The sequence below is a fragment of the Drosophila santomea genome, chromosome X (assembly GCF_016746245.2).
Source record: "Drosophila santomea strain STO CAGO 1482 chromosome X, Prin_Dsan_1.1, whole genome shotgun sequence".
NCBI classification, from domain to species: domain Eukaryota; kingdom Metazoa; phylum Arthropoda; class Insecta; order Diptera; family Drosophilidae; genus Drosophila; species Drosophila santomea.
The window spans coordinates 2,716,294-2,742,710 of record NC_053021.2 but is presented as its reverse complement, the minus strand read 5'-3'; the positions used below and the strand labels follow the sequence as shown (position 1 = coordinate 2,742,710).

The 26,417-nt window shown below is 47.5% G+C and overlaps 2 protein-coding genes, 1 long non-coding RNA gene, 1 other non-coding gene and 1 pseudogene across 5 annotated transcripts; 2 read left to right on the top strand and 3 right to left on the bottom strand.

Annotated features, from left to right (window-relative positions):
* Positions 1-77: 77 nt before the first annotated feature.
* LOC120455206 lies at positions 78-14,277 on the bottom strand. 2 transcript variants are annotated; one of them, XM_039641163.2, is made up of 7 exons: positions 14,150-14,277; positions 10,460-10,692; positions 10,324-10,393; positions 3,502-10,249; positions 2,289-3,416; positions 1,537-2,219; positions 78-1,454 (listed from the first exon to the last, which is right to left on the bottom strand). In XM_039641163.2, exons 2-7 carry the CDS (start codon positions 10,648-10,650, stop codon positions 270-272), a joined length of 10,005 nt encoding a protein of 3,334 aa, XP_039497097.1. In that variant the 5' UTR covers positions 10,651-10,692; positions 14,150-14,277; the 3' UTR covers positions 78-269. The 2 variants fall into 2 exon arrangements, with proteins under 2 accessions (XP_039497097.1, XP_039497096.1); XM_039641162.2 differs by lacking the exon at positions 14,150-14,277 and adding an exon at positions 10,793-11,586.
* A 247-nt stretch (positions 14,278-14,524) lies between these two features.
* LOC120455212 lies at positions 14,525-22,958 on the top strand. Its single transcript, XR_005616730.1, has 3 exons — positions 14,525-14,791; positions 22,284-22,480; positions 22,819-22,958. It is a non-coding gene; the product is annotated as an uncharacterized LOC120455212 (long non-coding RNA).
* On the bottom strand, positions 14,829-23,042 carry LOC120455207 (putative metabolite transport protein HI_1104). The gene is made up of 3 exons (XM_039641164.1): positions 22,920-23,042; positions 15,472-16,821; positions 14,829-15,407 (listed from the first exon to the last, which is right to left on the bottom strand). The coding sequence occupies exons 2-3, from the start codon at positions 16,805-16,807 to the stop codon at positions 15,136-15,138; spliced, it is 1,608 nt and encodes a 535-aa protein (XP_039497098.1). The 5' UTR covers positions 16,808-16,821; positions 22,920-23,042; the 3' UTR covers positions 14,829-15,135.
* A 1,289-nt stretch (positions 23,043-24,331) lies between these two features.
* LOC120456300 lies at positions 24,332-25,971 on the bottom strand (annotated as a pseudogene).
* Positions 25,972-26,279: 308 nt separating this feature from the next.
* Trnaf-gaa lies at positions 26,280-26,352 on the top strand. Its single transcript has one exon. It is a non-coding gene; the product is annotated as a tRNA-Phe (tRNA).
* Positions 26,353-26,417: the final 65 nt, after the last annotated feature.

Below are 26,417 nucleotides of genomic sequence, written 5' to 3'. Positions count from 1 at the left end.
TCACTCCCTGCTACGTTATACCACTTTTTTAAGGGAGCCGAATTGAAATGAGAGTTACTACAATTAAAACCATAGTTTAATTAATTGAAGCCAATATCAGTTAGTCTCCAAGGTCCTTATCAGTTTTTACTCTTACAAATGTAGTAAACATTATATCTTAATTAAGTTTAAAAAAAATTGTTTTCAATTCTTAAATAGTTTGAAACTAGCACTAATTTTGCATAATGGGGATCAATAGACGACATAATAATAATAATAATGGTGTGGTGTTAGTGTTGATCCAAGTTTCTGGTTGCAGGGCGAACAACGAGACTGTTGCGGCGCTTCAGAATGGTGATGAGAGACCCTGCCGTAGCAAAAGTAGCCGCCACCGACGAAGTGGAAGGAGCGGCATTTTCGACAGCTGTGGGCGGCGTCTGTGGCTGAGCCCCATTTGCCTGACGGAGTAGTTCGCCAGGATTGAGCGTTTTGCGCCGCTTTGCGATCCGCACCAACGAGACAGGTTCCTGCACTTGAGCCTCCTGCTCCTGGCTCTGCAACTGGACCCCAGTCGATTTGAGTCTGATATGTAGACGCGGAATTGGTGGCCTGTGGGCCTTAGACATTAGCTCATTGTCTAGCTTACGCATTATACTGTCTGTATTATAACGTGTATAGCGCAGGCTGCTTTTTGTGATAATCAAACCATTCTGGAATTGGTAATGTACCTGCATAAGGAACTTCTTCAGATCGTTAAACGTATGCACTTCTCGGAAGCTATTCAAATCGTTCCGGTGGTAAGTGTAGCAGTGCTGGATGTACTCATCGAAGCCACCCGGCTGGGAGCGAGTGCAGAACTGACAAACCAGGAAGCGGCTGTAGTGGTCCAACATATGGCGCAGCGTGGTCAGTTCATCGGTCGAAGTGAAGATGCAGTAGGAACAGTGATAGATCACCGCCGACACCAGCTGCCGGAAGCAAAAACGCTCGCCTGGCTTGCTGTGCTCCACTTGACCGTGCTGGCCAATAGTCGCCTTCGTCGGCATCACCACACTGCACAATCCGCACTGGTAGTATTCGTTTATGATCCCACCACTTCCACTGGCACTGAGCAGCATTAGGGCATCCAGTTCAGCATTTGTTACGTGCTTCAGATCATTGGGCAGATGACCCAATCGACTGATGTGCTGCGCAAGATCCTGCCAGTTGGCATAGCGGTAGTCGCAGTACGCGCACTCCGACGGTTGACGAATGTCCGCAGCCACTATTTTCAGGATGCCGTGCTCCCTAAGCAGGTGCTCGCGCAGTGCCTTTGGGTTGCCCTTAAAGCTCTTGCACTCGCAGCAGAGCAGCAGTGGCTGCACGCGGAAATAGAAGGGCTGGTCCGGATGATCGCGAGCCCAGTGCTGGGTGCGTAGGTCCGGCAAGTTTGTGTTTGTTCCGCCGCAGTGCGTGCAGGCGAACTCCATGATTTTCTGTTGCGGAATAATATTGACAAAAGGTAAATAATTTGTACCAGACTCCCAAATTAGGTCCTGCATTACCCATTTCACTTACCGATTCATCATTTTCGCTGGGCTCGTCCGTCTCGTCGTCTGAATCCAGCAGGTCCACCACTTCCGTTACAATCTGTGGCTCCTGCAATTGCCTTACTCCCGAGTTCCGTCTCTGGTTTAGTGGCAGGATCACGCCCTGCTCATTGTTCTGTTCCTTCTCCTTCTCAGGGTCTATTTCGATGGGGCGACCCATCTCCCAACTTATGCTGTCTGGGATTTCGTTAAGCACACGTTCGAACTGGACCACTGCCAGTCCGGTTTCATTGGGGTGCGTCTCGTGTATGTGTAAGGCTACCTGGCGCTCCAGCGAATGCCCGAAGGCGCAGTGGGGACATTGCACCTGGCTGCGCGACATGTGCTTCTCTTCGCAGTGCGCAGCCATCTTTTGGTAGCTGGTGGCCGCTTTGTGACATATGGTACAGTAGAAGCCCAGTGTCTGCTTGCTCTTACACACGATGCGCTGGTAAATTTGCACTGGCTGCACGTCCCTTTCCGGGTGCTCGCGAAGAATGTGTTCAATGAGCACGGTGGCGAAGTTTCCACCAAAGGCACAGTACGGGCAGTGGTACTGGTAGTTCCGCTCGTGAACGGACGCCGCATGCGCCATGATCTGCACGGTCGTAGGAAAGCACTGGAGGCACAGGTTACACGTGTACTCCATTGTCGCTTCGCGCGCCAGTTTAGCTAGAGAGTGGGGTTAAATAACACTTGAGTGGGCGTTTCGGATAAAGGTCGGTGAAATTCTACACTTACGCGCCTTCAGCCAGCGGACGTCGGTCGTTTCGTTGGTGTCACTGTGGCGGTGTACGATCAAGTCCACATTTTTGTTAAGGTGACGCTCCTGGATGTGCCGTTCGATGGCACGTCTGCTATTATGGCGTGAGCAACTACCGCATTGAAAGATGTACCGCTTATGCATGGAAAGGTGATCCGTGTACTTTTCTACGCAAACGTGACCTTGGGACTTCTTGCAGTGCGGGCAGCTCACCACCTCTGAGTATTTGTGGTTAGCCATCATGTGTTTGCGCATCGCCGATTCCGAGGAACACAGCAAGCCACACAGGAAGAAGCCACAGCGGTAGCGTAGATCCGAGGGCACAAAGTTAAACGGCGGCTTGACGGGCTTGTGGGTTCCAGGAACTACTGGTTCGGGCTGCGGCTGCCCAGAAGAAGATGGTTCTTCCAAATCGATGACTGGCCTCTGCGGTGCCACCACTGCACGCGCCTGAACAGTTGCTTCTCGAACTGCTAGCGCTTCCTCCCTTTTGTAGGCCTCCCGAATGTTCTCTTCTTTGTGCTCGTAGAGGTGTACCTGCATGTTGGTCCTTACCGAGCTGGAGAAGGGGCATTCCGCACAGCGCAGCGGTTCCTGGAACATCGGTTGCGATGGCAGTAGATGCACCTCGGAGCTCCGGAATTCCGTCTTTGTGCCCGAGCATCGGCGGTTCATTTCCTCGAACAACTTGCGCTGAAAATTCTGCATCTGAAGGTTGCCAAAGGGGTGTTCCAAGACGGCAACAAAACATTGCGTTTCTACACTTTTCTTGGCAGCGTCGGGCTTCACAGGCAGCGGCACGAGCTCTATCGGCCGGTTAGTCCTGTTGTAGGCCCTGCAGTGCACCGTGCGCATGTGATACAACATGATGAGCTTGTTGACCGATGTGGCCAAACAAATGCCGCAGAAGATGCTGTGGCGGGCGTGGTACTGTTGCAGATGCGTACGGAGTGCCGGCGGTTGCATCGCCCGGGGGCAGAACTTGCATCTCACCAACCCGCTGCCCAAATGGGTGCTACGGATGTGGTAGCGCAGATGGTTCACAAACTGCTCACCCGTCAGCCTCACGATGCAGCCTTTTAGGGGACAGGCGAATAGTTTATCGTCTGGTCAAGGGATACAAGGGATACAAGGAATACAGATGAAGGCTAAGACATATGAAACAGATTAGCTATAGTCTAGTTCACTCACCACTGTATCCCGTGGATTTTAACAGACCCACGATCACATCAGACAGGGAGCCAAGAGAGGTGGGGCCGGCGGTTGATCCCGCCGCCGCTGGCTCATTGCCGTTGATGGCCGATTGGGCAGCGTCGCTGCCGCTGGTGGTTGCAGTTGAAACACCCCCGCTGCTCGCACTATCTCGCAGGTTGAGCATATCCCGGATTTTCTGGCTAACAGATGGTGGTCCAGTGGAACTCTCCAGATCGGAGCGCGGTGCCAGGTCGTGAATGATAACTCCGTGGCGCAAGTAATCATCCACATCGACTGCCACATGGGAGCAGTACGCGCAATTCAGGTGACCGCTGCTGAAACTGAAGCTGTGGAACTTCATGTGCTCCCGGACGAACATGACCTTGTGAGCGGTGAAATTGCAGTTGTTGGCCATGCATCTAAAGCGATTACGATTCTCTTCAACGGCGGCAGGAGCAGATGCCTCCACGGGCAGAGGATCGTTAACGACTGGCGATAGCACTGCGTCCTCCGAAATTTGAGTTCTGCTGAAAACCTGGCTGATTTTCAAGCCCAAGCCACTCGGATAGCCAACTATTACGAGCTGCTGCTCGGCTGGCTCTGCTGACGGCCCAGTAGAATCGGGCTTGGCGGAAAGGAACTCGCCCAAGCCGGAGGCGTGGAAGTCCGACTGCTGATTGGGTGGCCGTGGTTCCGCCGCCAGCAAATCCCTTAGCATCCCATTTTGCTGATTATCAGCATCCGGTGAAACTATTTCTTCCGGTTGGGTCTTCTCCGCTTGTGAATCCGCAACAAGGCGGTCGCCAGTGAAGCGTCGAACGCGTAGCTTGCAAAGCACGGGGACGGGATCAGGTGCTGATTCAGGTTGAGATTCAGGCTGTAATTCCACAACGGCTGGAATTTCTTCCGCAGATGGCTGAGAAGGTAGGGTGGATCTGTCTTGCATGTGCACGTCCCTCATGTGACGCAACTCCTCGGAAATTCCAAGAATCGTTCCCGTTGCATTCAGTTTTTGATGGCACATGCCACATTTGCCGCTCCATCGAACCAGAGGGTGCTCCAATGCAAAGTGATTCTCGAGGCCTTCCAGCTCATCGGAGAAGAGGAAAGGGCAGCCCGGCTGCACGCAGTAATAGGATGCCAGTCGATGTTGGTCCTCATCTGATGAGGACTTTCGAAAGGCCACATTCTCCACCCGCTTGGTTAGCGACTTAGCACCCGTAGATGTGGATAAATCCTCCGGCTCCGGTTCCGGTTCCGGCTCCAATGGTTGCATTGTGGGCATAAGCTCGCTGGGATCAGGGACGTCGTCGTTGCTGCCATCGCTGCATTGACTACCATTCGAGGGCACAGCTTTGCTTGATCGGGGTCCTTTGTTCAGGCGCGAGCAGAAGCGATTGAACACGTGAAAAATGCTCTTGGAGGCCTTGGAGTTGATCTTCGCAGTTTCCAGATCCACCCACTCGTCGGTAAGCGCACCATCGTCATCACTACTTCTATTATTGGCCTCGTCGACGTTTTTGTTATTGGTATCCTCTTGCTCTGAATCATCATCATTCTCAACGTCGGATCCGTCACTGCCAATCCCATCAAGCACATCCCCAGCCAATTCGGCAAGACTGACTTCCGTCACCATGGACGTCACGATGGACGTCGCCGTCAGCGCAGGCTGTGGCTGTGGCTGAGGAGAAGCCACTACTGTTTCCACATCCACATGTTCATCAGCAGAATCGCCATCTTCTTCCTGTGCAGATGGATCATCGGCAGGCTCGGGATTTGAGACAGTAGGCTCCGCCAGTTCTGTGCACCCACCGAGCAGCACCACTGGCTTTTCGTCCACCATTGGGGTCGTATTTTGAAGGGACTGTTCCAGAACTTCTTCCAAGTCCGTGTCCATTTCAGAGTTCATTAGACACTCATTGACCACTAGCACGGGCTCCCTTTCTGGCGGAGGCGGAGGTAGCTCCGGCACTTCCAGATCATCCTCCATTTTGACCGCTGGCCCTTCGTCCTCCTGCTCTTGCACTTGTGCTTCCTGGGCCTCCTTCTGTTCATTCTGCTCTTCTCTTTCGCGCTTCACTAGCCGTACGGATTTTTTGACCATTTTTATGAAGCGCATATTGGCCTTCTTTTGCTGTTTACTCTTTTTGATTGACTTGGATGTGCTTGGCTTCGGTCTGTTGTCCAGTGTCCCTCGCACAATGACGCTGCCGTCCTCATTCGACTCGGCAGCTGGGACGTCCGTTGTGTTGCAGATAAGCAACTCCTCCTGTCCGATACCCTGCATCTCCTCCTTCGTTAGACCATGCTGAACCATAAGGTGCCGGTCCATATTTTCCCTGCTGTACTGCAGAAACTGACAGATGTGGCACACGTGAACACTCATCGGCAGGCGGCCGTTGTTGCTACTCACAGGCTTGGCACCCGGCCCACAGGTTGCGGTGTGGGCCTGCAGCCTACTGAGGCGGTTCTGCGGCATATTACACCTGGAGCAGTGGAATCGCGACTCGCCCATGTGGGCGGAGAGGTGATCGATCAGGCCCAGTTGGCAGAGGAGCAGTGGCTTCTGGCAGAACGGGCAAGTGAAGTGCAATGTGTGGATGCCGCGTTGTGAAATCCAGTAATCCGGGCGATTTCCGCGACCATCTCGCAGCTCCGTAAGCACATCGGGTGGCAATCGGGCGGCATAGTGCTCCTTATGGCACATCATATAATGACAGAGGGGGCTTCTGCGAATCAACTTCGAGCAGACGACACACTTGATGACAGCCATCGATTTGGAGTGCCATTCGGGATTTATGTTGGCAATTGTATGTTTCTTACTTTTCCCCTTTTCAACGGCTTTTTTCAACGGCTTTGTTTGCTTCCGCTCATCCTTCTTCTTCTGCTCCTCCTTTTCCTCGTCCTTAAGCATCTCCAGCAATGCAGCACATCGCTGGATCCGCACACGGCACAACATTGGTTTCTTTGCATCTTTGGTTGCCTTAAACGTGGCACGATTGATACCGCTCTCGGATGTTCTGAAGGCTTTGCCCCTTCGCGCCGTGTTTCGCACGAATATGGAACTACAATCCGATACGGTGGAGATGCTATCGCCTTGCGATAGAGAGGACGTGCGGGAATGCCGGCTACTGGATCGTGCCAGCGAGGGAGTGCGGGAACGCCGGGTACAAGCCCTGCGTCCGGTGGCCCGTAGCACTTCCTCGCCGTAGTACATCTGCGCAATGTCCTCGTTGAGCTTGTCCAGCTCATTACGCTTCCTTCGCGGTTTTGCGCGAGGCTTTGGTGTTGTTTCAATCTCGGAAACGGGCAGTGGCTCTGCGGACTTTACATCCTCTTTCATTTGGGAGACTTCCACGCTGTTCTCTGCCGGCCGCTCATCAGGTGTGTCACTGACCTCCTTCAACTCCTCGGCCTCCAAGCGAGCCTTTTTAGGCTCCACTTGCACATCCGGTGATTCCTTGTGAACGGTCTGCCTTTTCCGCTTACGATTTGGAGGGGGAATTGGAGCTACTGCATTAACATCAGCACGCATAGAATCTTTCGCAGGGGCCGGAGTTTTTGCCCTGGTAGCTTTACCCTCGCTGACCTTTGCCCGCGTCCTGTTTATCTGGCCTAAGCCAAAGCAGCTTCGACTCAATTGGGTCTCGTTAAAGGAGGCCTCACATCCGCGAGTGCGACGTTTGCCGGTAATAATGTTGTGCGTGGATAAGCTGCAGTTGTCATCAGTTTTCTTGAACATGTTGGCCAGGTTTCGGGCGTTCTGAGACCCGCGTTTCTGCTGCGGCAGATCCTCGTAGGTAAAACTGGAAGAAGAAATCTTATCCTTGTCCACCAATGGCTTACTATATGTAGGAGCCATGGAGCTGCGTCGCTTCATGATCCGGTGTAGGAATTGAAGTGAAGGCCCGGGCACCTCCTCATCATCGTGGTCATCATTAAATGTCTTGTTGTCCATGAACTTTTGTTCCCTGCTCTTGATGTCATCATCAGAATGCACCACCAGTGAATGGGCATTGGGACCAAGGACAATTTTTATCTTGGAGATCTTTGGAGTCTTATCCAATTCAGTATCCTCCTCCTCCTCTCTCGTCTCGTCACACTCTTTATTTACTTTCTTGGTGGATTTATTTTCTTCGATAGTATCATCCTCCGATTTTTCATTGGCAGGCTTTGCCACCCACGTCCCGCAGTTCTTTTTAGTCGGTTTTTCCAACGTGTCCTCATCTCCACCATCTAACCGTCGCTTTGGTGCAGCTTTTGCTGAAGACGTAAGGGAAGACTTTGTTCCAATTCCAAATGTTTTACGGATCTTGGCCAGCATGTCCAACTCTTCACTCACTGGCTGGGCCTGTTGACTGTCCGGAGTGCCGGGAGCTAGCTCTGGCACAGGAGACGAGTTGGTCTCGCTAAGTGGCGGTTCATTTTCCAAATTGTCCGTATTTTCCGAGCTGTCCTCACTGACCACGCTATTCGAGTCCATGAGCTCGCGGGAGCTCTCGACTTTCGATTTCTTTTCATGCTCCCTATTCAGTCTCTTCTTCTCCTGTTTGTCGGACTTGCTCTTCTCCTTGTCGTTGGCCTTCTTATCCTGCGGTTTGTGATGCTTCTCAGACTTATCCAGCGTGTTCTCCGGCTTTTCTTTGCCCTTATCTACCTTGTCTTTATCCTTAGTCTTATCTAAATGTCTATCTTTATTCTTATAAGTATCTTTGTCCTGTTTGGCATCACAGCTTTTGCTTGCGGGGGAATTTGAGGAGCAGCCTAAATTATCCCCATTTCCATTGACTGAGCTTGTTGAGGTTATTGTCGCTGCCGCTGGTAGCGTTTTCTTCGGTATTCGAAAGTCTAGCTTTTTGCTTAACGGACCGAGAGTAACGTTGCGGTAGGAGGTGTCCAATTCCGGCAAATTCGTCACCGGCGTTTTCGACTTCTCCGCCTCGCTCTCATCCGACTTTTGCTTCTTTTCGGCGGCAAGCTGTCTACGCTTTTCTTCGGCTTCCAATTGCCGCATAACTTCCGCTTCCAATTGACGCAGCTCCGCCGCAGCCTTAGCCTTGGCCTCCGCCTCAGCGCGGGCCTTGGCTTTGCGGTGCTCGCCGTATGTACGTGGCACGTCTTTGGGTCGCTCATAGCGGGAACCTGGGTTGCCAAAGCCCCGGTTGTTGTGACCGCCACGGAATCCGCCCCTGAAACTATGCGATCCATTAAACCCACCTGCATATTCATTCCCATTTTGATTGTTCGGAAAGGGTCTTGGGTTTGAACCGCCTCCATTTTGATTGTCACTCCAGTTGGACTTGCATGAATTTCCATTGGCGTTAACATTGTGATTATAATTATTATTATTACTATTAGATTGCCCTCTATTGGCCGTCTCTTCGTAACCGCTGTAGATGCTTGTAGCACGACGCGGGTCACTGGCATACGGCGGAACTTGTGCCTGAGGCGTCAGTTGCTGTTGCTGCTGTTGCTCTCGCTGGGCGGACTTGTTTTTCCAGATGCGAGGGTCACGTGGTTCTCGGGAGTCAATGCCATAGAAGGACCTGGGTTCAAGGCCAGGGTCCTTTGCCAAAGCATCCCCAAAGGCTCGAGAATCTCCCGGAGATACTGAGTTGCGCCGCGGAGCACGCTGGATTGCAAAGCCGCTCTCCAGGGGAGCATTTGAAAATGGTGCCCACGTACCGGGCCTCATGCTCGGTGGCGGCGGAATAGGCGAGGGAGTTCGCGCAGGCGGCGGCAGTGTTAAGCTTATGTCGTTGTCATTATTGATGTTCGGTTTAGGCAGGTTTTGGCCCTTTCTGCCGCGTGGATCGTTTATGTTTGAGGACAGTGGAGGCATACATGTGGCCGTTCCTGCTCCATCTCGCAAAGCTGCCAGCTTCTTGCGGGCTTCCTCAAGCATATTTGCGGGGCTTGGTGTGCTGGCACTGACCAAAGCAGGTAAATCCTGTACCGACGACGATACGGGTACGTCTTTTTTGGATTGCCTTGGAGAGGCTTCCTGCCGAGGAGCAGGCTGTACAAGCGATGTGCTCCGGCGCGCAAAATCCGGGCTATCCGCATTCACAGGCTTTGCTGGTGAGCGGCGGGTTAACTGTGGCGATGTTGTATAAGATCGCCGCGAGAAATTCACCTCTGGCTGCGGTGCAGCGTTTGTTGTCGCTTTTTGCGCGCCAGCACGCTGCTTCTTCTCTTCCATTAAAGCCTTCTGCATGGCAGCCAGAACTCCGCGACTGCCAGGAGAAGGGGTGGAATGCTTATGGAGTTTCTTAGCCGCCGCGGATGTTGGTTCTGGAATGGTTGGTGTCGTCATATCCTGAGCAACAGCTTGACGGGAGCTACGTGGTTCTGGTGAGGTCAGCTGCACCTCATCTGATGGCTTGGAGCTGGGAGTCTTTGGGGAGTTCAAAGACCCGGAAGCCTTTGAACTGGCTGGAGAAACTGGAATCTCCTTGGCAACGACAGAAGAAGTCTTTGTGTATATAGAGCAAGAAGCTTTTGACCTGCGCTCCAGCTCCTGTTTCTTTGGTGTCGCTGGCTTGGCCTTGGTAGCCGCTGATGCCAGGTTAAGTGAGCTATTTGACCTTTTAGCCGACTTTGTGTGAGCCGATGGGGAAAGGGGTGAACTCCTTTCTCCTTGGTCTGGCGGCTGTGTGGTTGATCCGGAGGAAGTCGACGCGGTGGAATCATACTCTGTGTTGTCACTGATATCAATGATTTCGCCAGTGTCCACTTCGATCCTCTGCACAACGAAAATTAAGGATTGGAACATGATTAAACGATGTGGCCATACCTGTGACCCGCACTTGGACTTACCGGCTTGAATCGCGTCTTTAGCTTTTCGATGATCCCCTCGATCTTGTTAAGAGAGTTCATCGATACATTTCTGAAACGAAGGAGTGGATATGATGGATAACCAAGTTTGGTGTTCGTCCCGTGGTCGATGACTTACTCGCGCTCCAGCAGGCCAACCAGGGCATCCAGACGCTGGCCCTGAACTTTGGACAAAGTCTTCTGGAAGTCCTTTCGCACACGCTGAATAAAGGGCACAAACTTACGGATCTCCAACAGCTTGGCGTGGACCTTCTTCTCCATCGTCCTATCGCAGCTCACCTCCACCACGTCGTCCTCGCTGTCCTCCATTCTGCAGCAGACACTGTTCGCTCGATCCCGGATCCGACTCCTCTGCGATTGTTTGGGGTTATGGGTTTATTAATTACATGGGTTAACTAAACGGCATGGTTTCTATTCCAGCGGCTCCGGCACTTCAGCTCACATCACTCACCGAATGAGCACAACTAATGTGTCATTAATGTCTCTTAAAACCGCGACTTCTCATATATGCAGTGCATACACAGAACACAACTTCCTTTCATTTCTCAAACTTAATTAACGTTTCTAAAGGAGGCAGCACACAACGGCGTCGTCAAAGGCATGACAACAACATCTGTGGCGCCGAAACCGACCGAAACCGGGTGGATTCAATAAAAATCGATAACGTCGCAGCAAACTAAAATATCTTTGTCGGTAGTGTAATCGTATCGTAGTACGTTGCAATGCAATGCAACCATCATATAGCGACCAACATAGCAAATAATTTCCCGTAACTAAATTTCTTTATGTTTTAAAAATGACAAACACTTAACAATTTTTTGCACAGCGGACTATCGATAATGCTTAAGTGTGATCACTACTCGCGCACGCCGTCAGTGGAAGTGAATTCGCCGCAAGCAGTAGTTGTGTGCGTTTGGCAGCGCCCAAGTGTGAGTGTATTAGAGCGTAAGACGTTCGATATTCTTGCTGTTGTTTTTGCGGAGGAAAAAATCCCACGGCGTTGCGATCAAAAACGTAAATAAAACAGCCAACATGATATATACACACACTTATTTACATATGTACGCCTTTCACAAATCCCGTACCTACTAACTGAAGTTGGGAACAGCCATTCGAACCAGCGTCTACCTAGTTTTCTGCGAAACGGCATTAAAACATTCAGCGGCTCTTGAGCAAATCAAAAAGTCCAAGAATTTTATGCGACGTGGCAGCTCGCGCTGATCAAGAATATAGATAGTCTAGAAGACCCCACTGCTAACATCCAAACCCATTGTCATTTATCATATTTAATTATATATATGCATGGTAGAGCGTGCTGTTTCTTACATACCGTTGCAGTTTGAACTCTCCCAAAAAAAATAATTTAGCAGGCTTTACTTCACAGTATTACGAAATGGACTTAAAGGTCCGTCGATCGGAGAATACCAAATACATATACACGAACTAAATACGGCGAATTTTCCAACTCGTATATATACAAAATGAGAAGACGTCCAAAAAATGTACAAATGAGCGAACAAAAGGAAAAGAAAGGAGAAATTTTCAAGTATTTCAACTATACAAGAAACTACGATATTTGCGGGTAAGATAAGTAACATCACATTTATATTAGTGTTGTATGATAAACAAGAGCTTTTTAAAAATAAATGCAAAAACTTGCAACAAGTTTGTTTTTTTTTTTTTATAACTCGGGGAGGATATGTTTAATATCCTTTAAATAAAATCTGTTAAAAATACCTATCGCTATTTTCGAAAAGATGGAACATTGTGCAGTCCAAGCACCTATCTATAGCGTTCCTTCATGTTCCTTAACCAGTGCTATATTGCTTAATTTTATTCGAGCATTGGTAAAACTTTTTATACCCGTTACTCGTAGAGTAAAAGGGTATACTAGATTCGTTGAAAAGTATGTAACAGGCAGAAGGAAGCGTTTCCGACCATATAAAGTATATATATTCTTGATCAGGACCAATAGCCGAGTCGATATGACCATGTCCGTCTGTCCGTCTGTCTGTCCGTCCGTATGAACGCTGTGATCTCAGGAACTACAAAAGCTAGAAAGTTGAGATTAAGCATACAGACTCCAGACTCTTCTAAATTTCTATCGATTTGCCAAAAAACTTTCTGCCACGCCCACTATAACGCCCACAAACCGCCCAAAGCTGCTACGCCCACACTTTTGAAAAATGTTTTGATATTTTTTCATTTTTGTATTAGTCTTGTAAATTTCTACCGATTTGCCAAAAAACTTTCTGCCACGCCCACTATAACGCCTACAAACCGCCAAAAACTGTGTTTAAGACTCTCCTTCTCCCTTCCACTAGCTGAGTAACGGGTATCAGATAGTCGGGGAACTCGACTATAGCGTTCTCTCTTGTTTTAAACTATCAAGGCGTAGTAGCACGACGGAAACGTGTTGCTCTAATCCTTGATTACTATTACTGTAGCAAAAGCATCATAAGTATCAATTATCTTGACTAGCCAGTATACATGGCTCTCGAGAAATAATTGACCGAAAATATTGTTATTTGGTATTCGGTCCTTTTGTGGAAAGAGTACGTCAAAATAATCAATAGAAAGTGGTTAAGTTTTTGGTAAGTCCGGGCAACAACAAATCGGTAACACTCAATTGTCGATGGGATTTTTCCAGCGATGGGAATATATAATATACGAATTAACACAATTCGGTCGTTTTTCACTTGTGATATGTTCTTTGTCGATTAGCTTTCACAGTCCATATGCTATGCTTAAAAAGATTTTTTAAAAGATCTTTTTTATGCACATATTGTGTAATCATTACATTCATATATGCACTTAATACATTTGTCTACAATAAATGTACACACATTACTTTTTAGTTTGAAAAATATTTTCAAAAATGTTGGTGTATTTTGCCGATATTACAAAAATATAAGATAGTGCCGTTATAGGGCACAAAAAATTAACCATATTTTGGTCAAAGTACCTCTCGTTGCCTTTTACATTCTTGCTGTTGTATTTCTTTCTTTCTGCGAGGTACTGTACTTTATCCATATTTATGTGCGTTATAGGAGTTGATGGAGAAATCCGGTTAACCAATCGGTAAAGTAATATATGTTGCAAGGACTACCAGACTCTTCTCCGCACGGGATCCTTATGGAAAAGTTTAAATATAATTGGGAGAATGTTGGTCAAAAATGCTTAGCATCGAAAATTGCGCCGCGTGACCGCCATTAGAATCTGTTTCCCTAATCTTAGCTCTTCAGGTCGCATATTGTCCGATATCTCGGTATTTATACGGACAGACAAACGGCCGAGATCGACTCTCCTTGTGAGCCTGGTTAAAAATAGTATATTCTATAAAAGGTAAGAAGCTTTCCTTCCACGTACTACGTAGTGGCTACTCTACGAGTAGCTGGCAAAGCAAGGTTTATAGAATACAAGTTATCGATAAATTCAAACGATTTATCGATAAGTTAATTCAACTTTCTACACTCCAGCCCGTAATACGCCATTATTGATTATAAATGTCCTTACATCTCTCGCTCGAGACCGGGACGACGCGAATTTGAATCGATGTATGAAATAATATTTATATAAAAGGCGATGGGATTCTTTACACGATAAGTTCTGCGGAAAACTTATGCAGACACACTTACACAAACACAGTCGCAAAAGCTCACACACATGCGACGCAAACTCGAACGAACACAAAGGCACACAAGAGCATGACTTTTTTGCTGGCCTCAACAATTGGTTTTTTTCTTTGCTGTACACTTCCCGTTTTTACAACTATTGCACTTGATTAATAATATTCAACAGTACTTACGTTAGGTTACTCTCCGCCGTCGTTTCTGGCGTCTTGCGCGATGCTCAGCAATTTGGCCTTGTCTGCGAAGGTGTTGTCGAAATACGAGCCGATCCGAGCACCTCTAAAGTTGACGCTGAAGTGGCGGAACTATTCCCGTGTCGCCGACAATGCGCAATAGCCGGCGAAATGCGGTGCACGCACACAAGAAGTCCCGCTGAATGCCGCATACAGGCACACGCTCACACTAACACGGCTACAACTGCAATTCGCCGCAACAAATTCGCCGTACGCAGCGAATATCGAAACAAGTGTGTTTTTTTTTTCTCTTATTTTTATCTGGCAAGATTTTGGTGTTACTCAAACTAGCAGCAGTACAGAACTGAGAACTATGAGAACAGAGCTAATTCACCGGCTTTGATGTGGTGGAAGGAATTTCAAGGGTTCCTGTGCCAAAAATATAAAACTATCACACATAATAGTCATACATCATGTCACGATAGTCATCGATAGTTGTGGGCAAACGAGAATTTTCGCTAAGACGCGACATGGTCATACTGAAGGAAAATTGTAACATAATGATGATAACTGACTGCTGACTTTGACAGCGAAAACGGCGAAGCAAAAATGGGAAATAGCCGCCATTTTGATCCTCTACAGTTGGTAAATATATTGAATCGCGAGTATCGAACACAATTGATATTAACAAAACAGCACTTTATTAAAGTTGTACACTTGTAATCGCCTAACGAATTAAGTACACAATTATCGCGCTAAAAATACAGTGTTTCGGGGCCAACTCATCCCCTCGCTTAGGACTATGATCGCAGGGTGTAAGGACACCTGCTCCGGATTCGTGCTCATTTGTGATAAGAACTGATATTTGACTTAAAGCAGATATCGAATTACCAGCTAGCCGAATTTTAAGCAAGTATCTGAACACCCAAAAATAAAAATTCCATAATATTATTTAATAAAAAAAAAAACACTCCGGAGTTTAAGCTTATCTATAGTCTACTGCTCTCCGCGCCATTTTGTCGCGGCGGCGAAATCTGGGACTTGTCGTAGCCATTGCTGGACATTTGCAGATGCTGCGGCAGTTGGGCAGGACGTCCGTTGGAGGGCAGGGTCTCGTCCACGGAGAACACGGAGTTGTCGTGTCCGTGCATGTGGCGAGCATTGAGCACGGCATCCGGATGGCTCTTTGGCGACTCCGGCTGTCCGACCTCTTCCGGCTTGCCTTCCAGCAGGAAACAGGTGATGAAGAAGAGGATGGAACCTGTGAAAAAAAGGTGTTAGTAATATATTGGCACCCAAAAGAGACCAGACCCATGTCGACTTACTGATGCCATAGAATCCAGCGTAGAAGATCATGATCGAACCGCGATAGCCCAGGACCTTAGCCACAGGATCCACCAGAATGGGCAGGTTGCCGCCGATGTTGTTCATCACGAACAGGAAGACGCCAATGGTCGAGGAGCGAACGCGCAGCGGTACAATCTCCACAACAATGGCGAATACAATGCCGAACCACATCTCGGCGAAGAAGTAACTGAGGCCCAGCGTGATCATGGCCCACAGCGGATCAAAGTAGACCGATCCAAAGGCCGGCAGTGTGGCAATTAGCTGGCTGACAGCCAGAACAAAGGCGCGTGATCGAATGCCCATCTTGGCGACAATCTTGTCCGACACAATGCCACCAACGACCACACCCACGCTGCCAATGCCGATGGTGACGCCAAAGAGCCACCAGCCCAAGTCCACGTCGGGGAAGTACGTGTTGTAGTAGAGATCGGCGTTGTAGGCAAAGGTCATGCCACCGCAGTGACGGATGGACGCGGCAATCATCAGCATGATCATTGCCGGACTCTTGATAACCTGCCACAGGCTCACCGGTTTGCCGCTGGACGTCTGGCGGTCACCCTCACCGATGGCCTTGCGCTCCGGCTCCCGCAAAGTGGTTCCGGTCAGGGCGGCCATAATCACGGTGAGGACACCGGCGCCTAGGTAGCAAACGCGCCATCCCAGATTCCAGAAGTTCAGCTTGGTGATGTAGCGGCCCACCGGAAAGGCGATGCCATAGCCTCCATAGATGCCCCAGTTAAAGATGGCCATGACCAGAGCTCTCTTATCCTCCGGAAAGATGTCAGACATGATGCCCGTGGCCAAGGGATTGCAGCCCGATTCGCCGGCTGCCATGATCATGCGCAAAATGACCAGTTGCCAGTACTCCTTAACAGTTCCCTGCAGGATCATGGCAATGCCAAAGATCACTGTGCACACGGTCAGCATATTGACGCGATTGTACTTGTCCGCTGCGAAGCCCATGAAGACGCCCGCGATGGTGAAAATCAGGATGAAGGTGGGTCCGGCCAGGATCTGGTAGTCGATGCCCAGTCCATTGTAGTTCCACTCGCAATACCCAGTGCCGTTGAAGTCAAGGGCATAGCAACTGGTCTCGTTCCCCACCGCCGAGCACTGGGTGGGCAACTCGTGGCGATTAAACATGGAGGTGTTCTGCTGGCAGGCATGATCACCGTAGTCCAGCTCAATGGCTGTCTGCTTGGAGGTCACACCGATCAGATAGTGACCCAGTTCGCCCAGGATATAGCCGATCGTGAGTACGGCCAAGACGTAGGAGTTGTAGAACCCGCTGAGTTTCTCCAGAACAGGTATCATATTGTGGCCGTTGACTGCGGAAGAGACAGGAGTTCGCCATTGATTAATATGACCATTCACTATACTATAAACTAAAACCAACAAGAAGGTACACAAACCCAATTGGCTAGCTATCTGACTACAACGCATTCCCAATGAGAGGACCATCACTATCGCATTTCTCATTTGCACCGAGTGAGTGGGCAATGAGGAAAATATTCAAGTGGCTCGACATAATGACAAATAATCTGCGAGCGAGCACTCAATTAATGAGTCTACCAGCCTCCGATTGTCAGCTCACAGGTCAGCTGCATAATGCAATCTCGGCATAGCACTTGACGGATCGGATCTGTCGTGACTGGAATTTCGAAAGGAACTTGGCACAATGTCCATAATTCTCCCTCGCAGCGTAACGAAAGTGAAGGCAATTACGCGTACGTGATACGCGAGGCGATCTCTCTAACGTGCATTGTCCGGATACTTGTACACATAGATTGCAGGCATAATGATCTCAAATCGGAGCTCTGCAGGTGGTGACAATTAAGTTAAGATCGAAAAACATTTCGCTATAAAATAAAGTACTTGTTTGATAATAAATCAGTTAATGCACTGATAATGATAATGGAAAGGTGGCTTTAAGTAAAACGAATAAATATTTAATGGACTTCAAGATCAATATGATCAATATGATCAATATGAGGAAGCAATTTGTGCCTTCTTTTCTGTAGCTGTGTGGCCTTACATTGAGCATTTTAAGCCTCAGCGCTTTCAAGGAAATCGGAACGGAACTGGGAAAATTGTATAATTTATATACATATGTATGTATCTATGGGATTTATGGGGTATCCAAGAGCTCAGTTGAACTGATCCAAAAACGTTTACCTGCCGTACCGAGCAAAGTGCCACGATCAATTTGTCTTTTTTGTGGTACCCTCCATTCTCGCAGGCGGCAAATTATCTTGTTGTTTTTTTTGTTTTGTTTTTGGCAAACCGCCATTAGGCAAGCTTCATAATGGGTTAAGCCCGGCAAGAAGTCAGCTCTTTTGGGCCTCGACTTGACTTTTGACAGTCAAACACCCGCCCCGCCAACGTGCGTACCGAAATTCCTTTAATCAATCAAGTTAATTTGCTTTTGCTGTTCTTTGTCTTTCTCTTTTTTTTTTCTACAATTCTGTCTACAATTTTTGGCTATGTCTTACAATTGCCGGGCTGTCAAAAGCGCCAAGGTCAATACCAAGAATCGCCGAGAACATGGCTGGAAAAATAGTGGCCACTGGCCAGACACCTTTGCTATCTGGATAGCCATCCAGCCATCCGACGGATATGCGGTTGAACAAAAGGTCTCAGGAATGCGGATGCTCGGTGTATTGACCGCCTGGTTTATTGCACAGCTGGTTCTCTATTTACCATTTATACCATTTTTAATTATTTTTTTTGTACAATTTTTTACCATTTGGTCATTGATCATTGGGCATTGGGCATTGGCTTGTGTGCTCATTGTTTAAAACGCTTACAGAGATCCGTCTTTGTGTCTCCAGTTCCGAGTTAGCACTAAACGCCTCCGAAGTGAGACACATTCTGGTTTCGACATATTTGGCCCAATGTTCGGTGCAATTTTAATAATAATAGTCATTTCAACACTAACGGCCCATTGAAAATCCCATAACCTTGATCATCGTGATGCTTCGTGTTGCGCGTTTGACATTTATAAAGCCATAAATAGGTATTAAAGGTATTAAAGCTCACACGTGAGTCTGGTAGTCTGTAGTCTGTAGTCTGTAGTCTTATATGCAGATTCGATGTAGGAAGCGGGGTATTATTTCCGATTGTTGTCGACTTAGCCGAATAGACAAGAGGCAGCCTTGGCATTGGACTATTGTCCGAACTGAATAAGGTTGCTGCTCGATTCTTATGGAGATCCAGCAGTTCCTTGGCCATGCATTACATCCATATCCATATCCATATCCATATCCATATCCACATCCGCCAGTGAGCCGCGTCGTTTGGCTGTAAGCCGCGTTTTCGATTTCTAGTTCAATGTCAAGGCGCCAATGGAGTAGAGGCGTGTAATAGACCGAAAACCGGACTCTCGACCAGACGTGACTGGCTCCCTCCCTCCTCTGGAAACTCGCCTCTTTCGCTTTCTTTGGCAAGGGCATCGCATTTGCACTTCGTGCATTGGCTATCGAATATATGGGTGCTCATTGGAGCGATAATGCTTAAACTTAAACCTACTAGCAGTAGGAATCGATGTCTTTCGAACAATGAAACTAATGTAAAATGGAATTGCACAAAGCATAGAATCGCGAATTTGCATTTAATTATTGTCTAGCACAATTAATATACCATTTTCGTGTGCTCCGTGTGCTCCATGTGCTCCATGTGCTATTTGGAACGCAACTGATCCTTGAGTTTGGAGCACTGCCATCTACCCCCTTTCCCTTCCACCACATATCACGCAATGCCCCGACATTACAGCATCGACTTGGCTAATGTTCGTGACAAGATTAGACCAAGAACGGTCAGGCTTGGCTGCCTCGAGCTAGAGCTTAGAATCGAGACTCCAAACTTTGAAACTCGAATCAAGTGGACAGTTGGAGAGTTGAGTACTGTGAACATGTGCGAATATCCGATTCAGATGTGTGGGCGCTTAGAGTTTACTAGATGTAGATGGATGGCAATTGCCACACCATTAGCTGCTATTAAAAAGTCGGCTTATTTTCAATGGGCCGGGCAATTAGAGGCAAGTACTTCTGGGAACTTTCTAGCTGATAGATGCGAGTCATGTTTAACCCCGATTCGATTAGTCGCCTATGCAAAGCACTTTGAACATCTGACAGACAGACAAATGGCTGGCACTCAAGCATGCCCACTACACATAATGCACATTATACAATCGTATTAAGTTGGCTTTTAAATGCGGTTTATCAGCCCGACTTGTAACTCGTAACCGCAGTCAAGGTTAACCTGCCCACCAATTGCAATTATGAATGGTCCCTGGGTGGCCGACGGGGGTGGTGCGGGTCGCATGTATATAGCTAATGCCATTTGGCTGATTTTTAAATAAATAGCGAATAAATATTCCTAATTTATTGGCTAGTCTCCCGTGCGGCAGGTGTCTCTCTTTTTTCTCGCCCACAATTAACAGTCACTTAGTTGAATTGAATGGTTTGAATGGTTTGAATGGTTTGCTGGCTTGTGGGAATAGAAGATCTTTGGTGCCACTTAAGATTGCGTGACGTAGTCGGCTACGTTCCACCTTGACACCTGCCTGTGTGAACCGATCACTGGCATTCTGCAGCAGATCGCCCATTAATTAATAACTGATTACAGATAACGCCCCCCTTGGACTTTGTCTGCGAATTTGATTTATGCATGGCACTCGCCATTCGACTGTCGTCTAAATGAAGCCATCAGCCGGTGGACTGGATTGGATTGCCGTTGAGTGTGGTCAGTTAGCAGCCGCTGGGTGCCAAGAGAATCCATGTGATGATTTGCATATGGCCATTATTATGAGCCAGGTGCTAAGTGCCAGCGACGCCACCTGAAGAAATGCCGGATGTCTGTGGACTTGGCTTGCATAAGTCACGTAAGCAAAGTGCTTTGCACGGGCGAAAGTAAAACTGAAGATCACAAAACTATACTGTTTTATAGATCAGCTAAGTGTGCAGCGGAGTTGAGATCGTTTATACCATCCCCGTGCAATGTTCTGCCTGAGAATATATGTACATATATGTGTGTGTATATACAGGCAGGTGGAAGAGATAAGCTGCCAATGAATCAGATTCGATTTCTCTGGACCAGGTGTTCGCAGCCTGAACCTAATGAATTACAAAATGCCATACAGGCCACACAGGCACCTGGCAACTGCACTTCCAGTTCAATCCCATCCCATATCATCCCACCTGATCCGATTCGATTGGATACCAGATGCTAATGCTAATGCTAATGCAAATGCTAATGCCATGAAGATCCGCGAATCGAGCCAAGTTGAACCCGGGCAATTGGCAAGGGCTGCCGATGGAAACGGTTCCGCTATTAGCATAAATTAATACGGCTGCTGGGCATCGATGATCGGCCGACCGGCTGGTCAAACCGGTGGTCAATGGCAAGGGTGGCGGCGATTGCGAGGGCAGCGAATGCAAACTGCCAGTCATCATCCGGAATGAATATTGGCCCCATCTGGAGTGGATTCTGAGCAACAACAAGAACAAGCAAACAAACAAATGACTGGCTTTCGTCGGACTGTATAACCCGAATTACGGGTAATTACGTCGTCTCCGCTTGTTCGACAAATGCAAATTAAATGGTTGGCTGCTTCTTCCAGATTCGACTACCCTGATACCCTGATGTCCCATCAGATTGATCCACTTTGAGTGGCCAGTAGTAGTTGCATTACTCAGCGATGATAATTAGAGTTAATTGTTAATTGCAGCGGCCCTAGTCGCCCAGATTGGGCAATAAATTGCACATAAATATATCACTCAAGATGCCAGATGGCCTGGCATAATTAGAGTAGTCGATCAATTAAAATTAATCATCTGCGACACCTGAGCAACCTTTCTAATTACTCGCATATATAGAACTGACATTCCGCCATCGAAACTGATTGAGCTATTACCACATACGCGATGAATATGTTGCCAAAGATTCATTTGATTTCCAAATAGGGAGATTGGAAGTGCATTATTGAAATGCACTTCTAATAATTTATAATATATAATGCTCATATAAATTACAGAAAAGGGAATGTTAATCAAAATCAGACACACTTATGCAATTGCCGCTGTTCATTAGCAATTTTAACTCCTCCATAATATATGTATTTCCAGCTGTGTTTGCATCTCCCAGCTCAGCTCGGATCTTCGTGACTGCCCCACAACAATGTAGCCCCCAAATGGATAGCTCCTCCTTCCACTCTTCCCCTCTCGCCATCATCTGTGCCGAAAGACGCCCACCAGAAATTCTGTCCGAGATGTGGGAACGAATGCGATTCATGTCGAAGTTAAATGATTGCCAGAATTTGTTTAATAAATTCCCATTTAAATCGAGCTTTCAAACTTTTTGCGATAATGCCATGTTTATACAACACGTCTCCGAACAAATTGCCCAGTTGCTACTCATTAGAATCGATCGATTCATTATGGATGGAAAGATTCATTAGAGCGTCTATATACTCGTATGTCTTGTTTAAAATCCAATTCGGGGCTCTTCCTCTCTGTTCCGCGGCGATAAGATAGCCCAAACTTGGTGGCTTCATTACCTTTCGGGATGTGGGAGTGTCGTCCGTAATTTGTTGACAGCAACCGAGTTGCGTCAATATTATGTGGCTCAAACACAGACTCTTAATGGTTGGCGTTGTAAGGCGAAGTGCCATTGGCTATTTCTCCGCTTCCCATCGGCATCTTTTTTGAAATGGAATATGACTTATTAATGACTAGCGTCTCTTCTTATTTCAACTTTTCATATCGCACTAATCACGATTGTTTGATTTCAGCACATACACACACTTGGCAATCGAAGTGCTGTCTTATTGCCTGCGATCTTTAATGAGCCGCGTTAATGGCTTGCGATCTTTGCTTATAAGGCTAGTTAGGAGATGATCGTTCAGATCTGTAGACTTCGAATTCATCTGTATTATCATCGGACTTCCAAGTGAATTACTAATCTTTTTCCTGCGATTCAATTGGATTGGTAAGTCTGCGGTTTCTTGGTCTTCCCCCCCAGTGAAATCCACTGATTCATCTGCACCCATCTAACTTACACTTTCCTTTCGTTCGACTCGTGTCGAACTGCTGCTAAATGTTCTTGTTCGATCTGGCGATCTGGCGATCTGTCGATCGATCGATTGTTCGATCGCTTGATCGGTAGCTTTGGCACTGACACACAAAAACTGTGGAGAATTATGGCACCCCTCGATGGATTTAAATTAATTGCACACAAGCACGCGTCGGCGAGCAATTGAGTACTGTCAAGGCGTTTTAATATTTATTTATATGGTTTTTTTTTCTTTGGTTTTCTTAAATTTGCAGCCAGAGCATCCGAGCTTGTGTCTCTATTTTTCAATCAACATCAGCGGAGTAGATAACGCGACACGACAGTCGAAAGACGAAAGACGAAAGACGCCACTTACACAGAACAAACAATTCGATGGGTTGTGGGTAAATACAAAAAAAACACTCTGTTCAGTCCGAAGCGAGAATAAATGTGCTCCCTGGACTTTTTGGGGCACGTCCAGTTGGCTGCGTTTTGCAAACAGAACTAAAACACGGCTCAGTCCATCGTCGTTTTTAAAAAGGAAAACCGCCCAAACGGCGACGGCGACGTCGACGGCGCTGCCATCGCCGGCTAAACAATGCTAACTTTCAGCTCGAGAGAAGTCCAAAAGCAAAGCGGCAAGCCAACCAAGCCAACCAAGCCAGCAAACCCAGCCAAGCAAAAGCAGTCAAGCAGGCCGAGAGCAAAAGCAAAAGCAGCAAAGCAGCAAAAGCAGCAAAGAGCGAGTGCGCTTTGCTGGCGAGATGCTTCGTCAAGAACAAATGTCGGGAACATGACCCTTCCATCCCGCTGCCGATGTTGATGCCCATGCTGATTCCATACCCATACCCATGCTGATTCCGAATCCGATTTCGATGCCGAATTCCAATCCCAAGTGCCAAAAATAGTACTTGCAGTTGGAACAAAGGACTGATTAATCGGTGATTCCCGATCCTCAACGGCCGTGCCTCCTTTTTATTATTCCCGTTGCCGGTGCATTTGAACTGGCCGCTGCGCAGGTGCTCTGCGTTTGTCATCTCGTCCAATTGGAGGAGGAATCATGAGGAAACTAAGCACTCAACACAACCAAAGTTCGAAGTCAACAGCCAGCAGCAGGAAATCACACAAAATTAGCACTTGATCAAGCACCTTAGTGATCAAGCACCCAGCAATCATCATCGATACTAGACTTGCATACAGTGATCCTGCAAAGTGATCCTCTGCTCGAACAGTTTCATTCTGACTGGCCACAGTCACGGCCACTCGGCTGATCATCTCGAGCTGCATGCGTGCTGATCATGATCATGCTGCTCATGCTGCCCTTGATCCCGCCTCTATGATTTGTTTACGTTCTCCTCTCCAAAAAGCAGCGAAAAGTAGCGAAAACAACAACAAACAAGCGATTCACCAGCAGCGCAGAGAAAACCAGTTGGCTGCTATGGAAAATCCACGCATAACACAACACCGAGACTTGGACGGTGGATTCCCCCATTCTGATGACTGCCTTGCCCACCGTCTCATCTCTCCTCTCTCAGTGGTCAGTGGACAGTGGTCAGTGGTCGTTCCGAGCATGCCGATGATGAGTGGTGCTTGTCTGAGCCATGTTGTGCGGACGATCTTCTTGACTGACCCCTCCGATTTATGTTAGTTAACCCATTCAAGTCACTGATCTTACTTAAATAAGCAATTGATTTAATCATTAAGTTGATATTTAATATTTATTTATTAATAAATCGAAACACATGTGAGCAATCACTTACAGTGCTTCCATTTCAATCCTAACGCATTTCAAGTGCAGTGTTTGCATAAATTTGGCCAATGGGTTAAGTAAGTTCTGGGATGGATGGATGGATGGATGAACTCTTGGATTCGGGGAATACATTAAAATGCGCTGCAAAATCCAGTTCCCAGCTGCCCGATGTCTGTGACTGCAGTTTCGGGGGATTTTTTCGCTGCAACTCCGCTGACTGACTGCTGCTCCTGCTTTGGCACTATCATTACCAAGGAAACTCGTGTGCGTGCCGTAAATCGGTGCATACGATAGCCGCCTATCCGCAGCTGACTCATGGAGCACCGAGCACCGAGCTCCGAGCTCCAATCTTCAAGCCACAGATCTCAGCTTCCCCGCGGAACCAGTTTCCAGTGGTGGTTTTTGTATAGCCCTCGTGTTGTTCTGTCGTTCTGTCGTTCTGTGCTTTTTGGCTTTTGCAGGTGTTTCTTTGGTCTTACGGGTAATTTTTTCGATGCTAATTTGGCGCAGTCGTGGTCAACGGAACACCACGTTGTGACGTCAGTTGGTTGGGTGTTCCAAGTGGTCGAGTTGGGCGGCTCTAGTCTCAAGTTCGAGAGCACCGGGAATCAAGAATTGTGCGTCATAGATATCAAAGTGAGGTTTTCTCATTTAAAATATTTTCCTACTTCCCTACTTGCGATGATAAATTTCTAAATTGCACATAAATTAGTCACACTTTCTCGCTGTGTATGTGAGCAGTGGGTGGTTGCTAGGCTTTGCCTAGATTCAATTCAATTCGTTTGCATTTCGTTCTGGGAGTAGTGTTCTGTTTCTTTTGCCTATGGTCTTGCTTGAACGCCCACGAGCCACGAGCATTTCAAGGCCCAATCCCTCGGTTGGTAGCTCCACTTAAGTGCCACCGTGTGTGAGTGTGTGTGTGTGTGTGGAACCGGATCCTTGGGGTAGCGACATGGACGTGGAGCTACGGACGACATGGCACGTGCAGCAGTTGCGACACTCCAGACAGTCCAGACACTCCAGTTCCCAGTTCCTCGACACTTGACCTCAAGAGATGGAAATCCAAGTGATCGAGCGACACCTGCAATTAGGCGTGAATCATGAATAAATTGAATGGGCACGCGGACACTAAAAATACAACTATACGAGTGTTGAATTTGCGCCAATTACAAAACAATAAAGGTATTGTTTTTTTTCTGATTTACTGATTACTCTGCGCGTTGGTCGCCCAAAGAACTGGGATTTGCCGCAGGATTTGGTGAGTGGTCAGTGATCCAGTGATCAGTGGTTGGTGGCCAGTGGTCAGTGGTGAGCGGTGGAGCGGTGGAGCGGTGGAGCAACGCATTCCCGACCGGTTTGATCCGCAGTCTTATTTTTGATCGCCGGCCGATTAGCAACGGGCATTTTTATGGCCATGTCCAGAACGAACGCGCTAATAAATGACTAACAGAAAAGGGACAATGCAGTGCGGCTTATTGGGAGTATACTTATGGCCTTTTTGGCCCGATCGGTTTTATCAGGTCGCTTAATTAAAATGCATTGCCCCCCAGGTGCTAGTTATTTTCCACACTTATCATCATCGACAAACCGCAAAAATACTCCAAGGTTCACACTCTCCAAGTGACGTCACAGTCACTCCATTAGTCCAAAACCACAAAATTCGAATACTCTGTTTAATAAACGAACTGTTTCCCACCATTTAATTTGGGCCAATAGAATACACAAATATTTATGATTTAACTAAGCTTATTTGATTTTTTAAGCTATGGGAATTTGGGGCCCAAGTGAATGCCTGCCACTATTGTTCATAAATGAAGTGAGTAATTTATGCAGAGCTCTGGGAAGTTTCCATTTCCATTTTATCAAAAGCCTGTGCCTGCTTAAGTCGGATTCAGTTTAGCTCGTAGTCTATAGAATCAGGATTAGTATCGTATTGAAAGTGATTCCAAATAAAGTGCCGCGATGATCGCCAGGAGTTTTTCGGCTGCCGAAATAGCTCAGTTGGGAGAGCGTTAGACTGAAGATCTAAAGGTCCCCGGTTCAATCCCGGGTTTCGGCAATGATTCTCTATTTTATTTTTTGTTTTTCAATTAAATTGCATTCTTTACAACTAACTTGCTGCTG

Excerpts from the sequence above, each read along its gene's own strand:
- LOC120455206 (XM_039641163.2), bottom strand. The coding sequence starts at position 10,650 with ATGGAGGACAGCGAGGACGACGTGGTGGAGGTGAGCTGCGATAGGACG. Across the intron at positions 10,250-10,323 it reads TAAAGACGCGATTCAAGCCG|AGGATCGAAGTGGACACTGG; the intron begins GTAAGTCCAAGT and ends TTCGTTGTGCAG. Across the intron at positions 1,455-1,536 it reads CCAGCGAAAATGATGAATCG|AAAATCATGGAGTTCGCCTG; the intron begins GTAAGTGAAATG and ends ATTCCGCAACAG.
- LOC120455207 (XM_039641164.1), bottom strand. The coding sequence starts at position 16,807 with ATGATACCTGTTCTGGAGAAACTCAGCGGGTTCTACAACTCCTACGTC. Across the intron at positions 15,408-15,471 it reads CGCTGGATTCTATGGCATCA|GTTCCATCCTCTTCTTCATC; the intron begins GTAAGTCGACAT and ends TTTTTTTCACAG.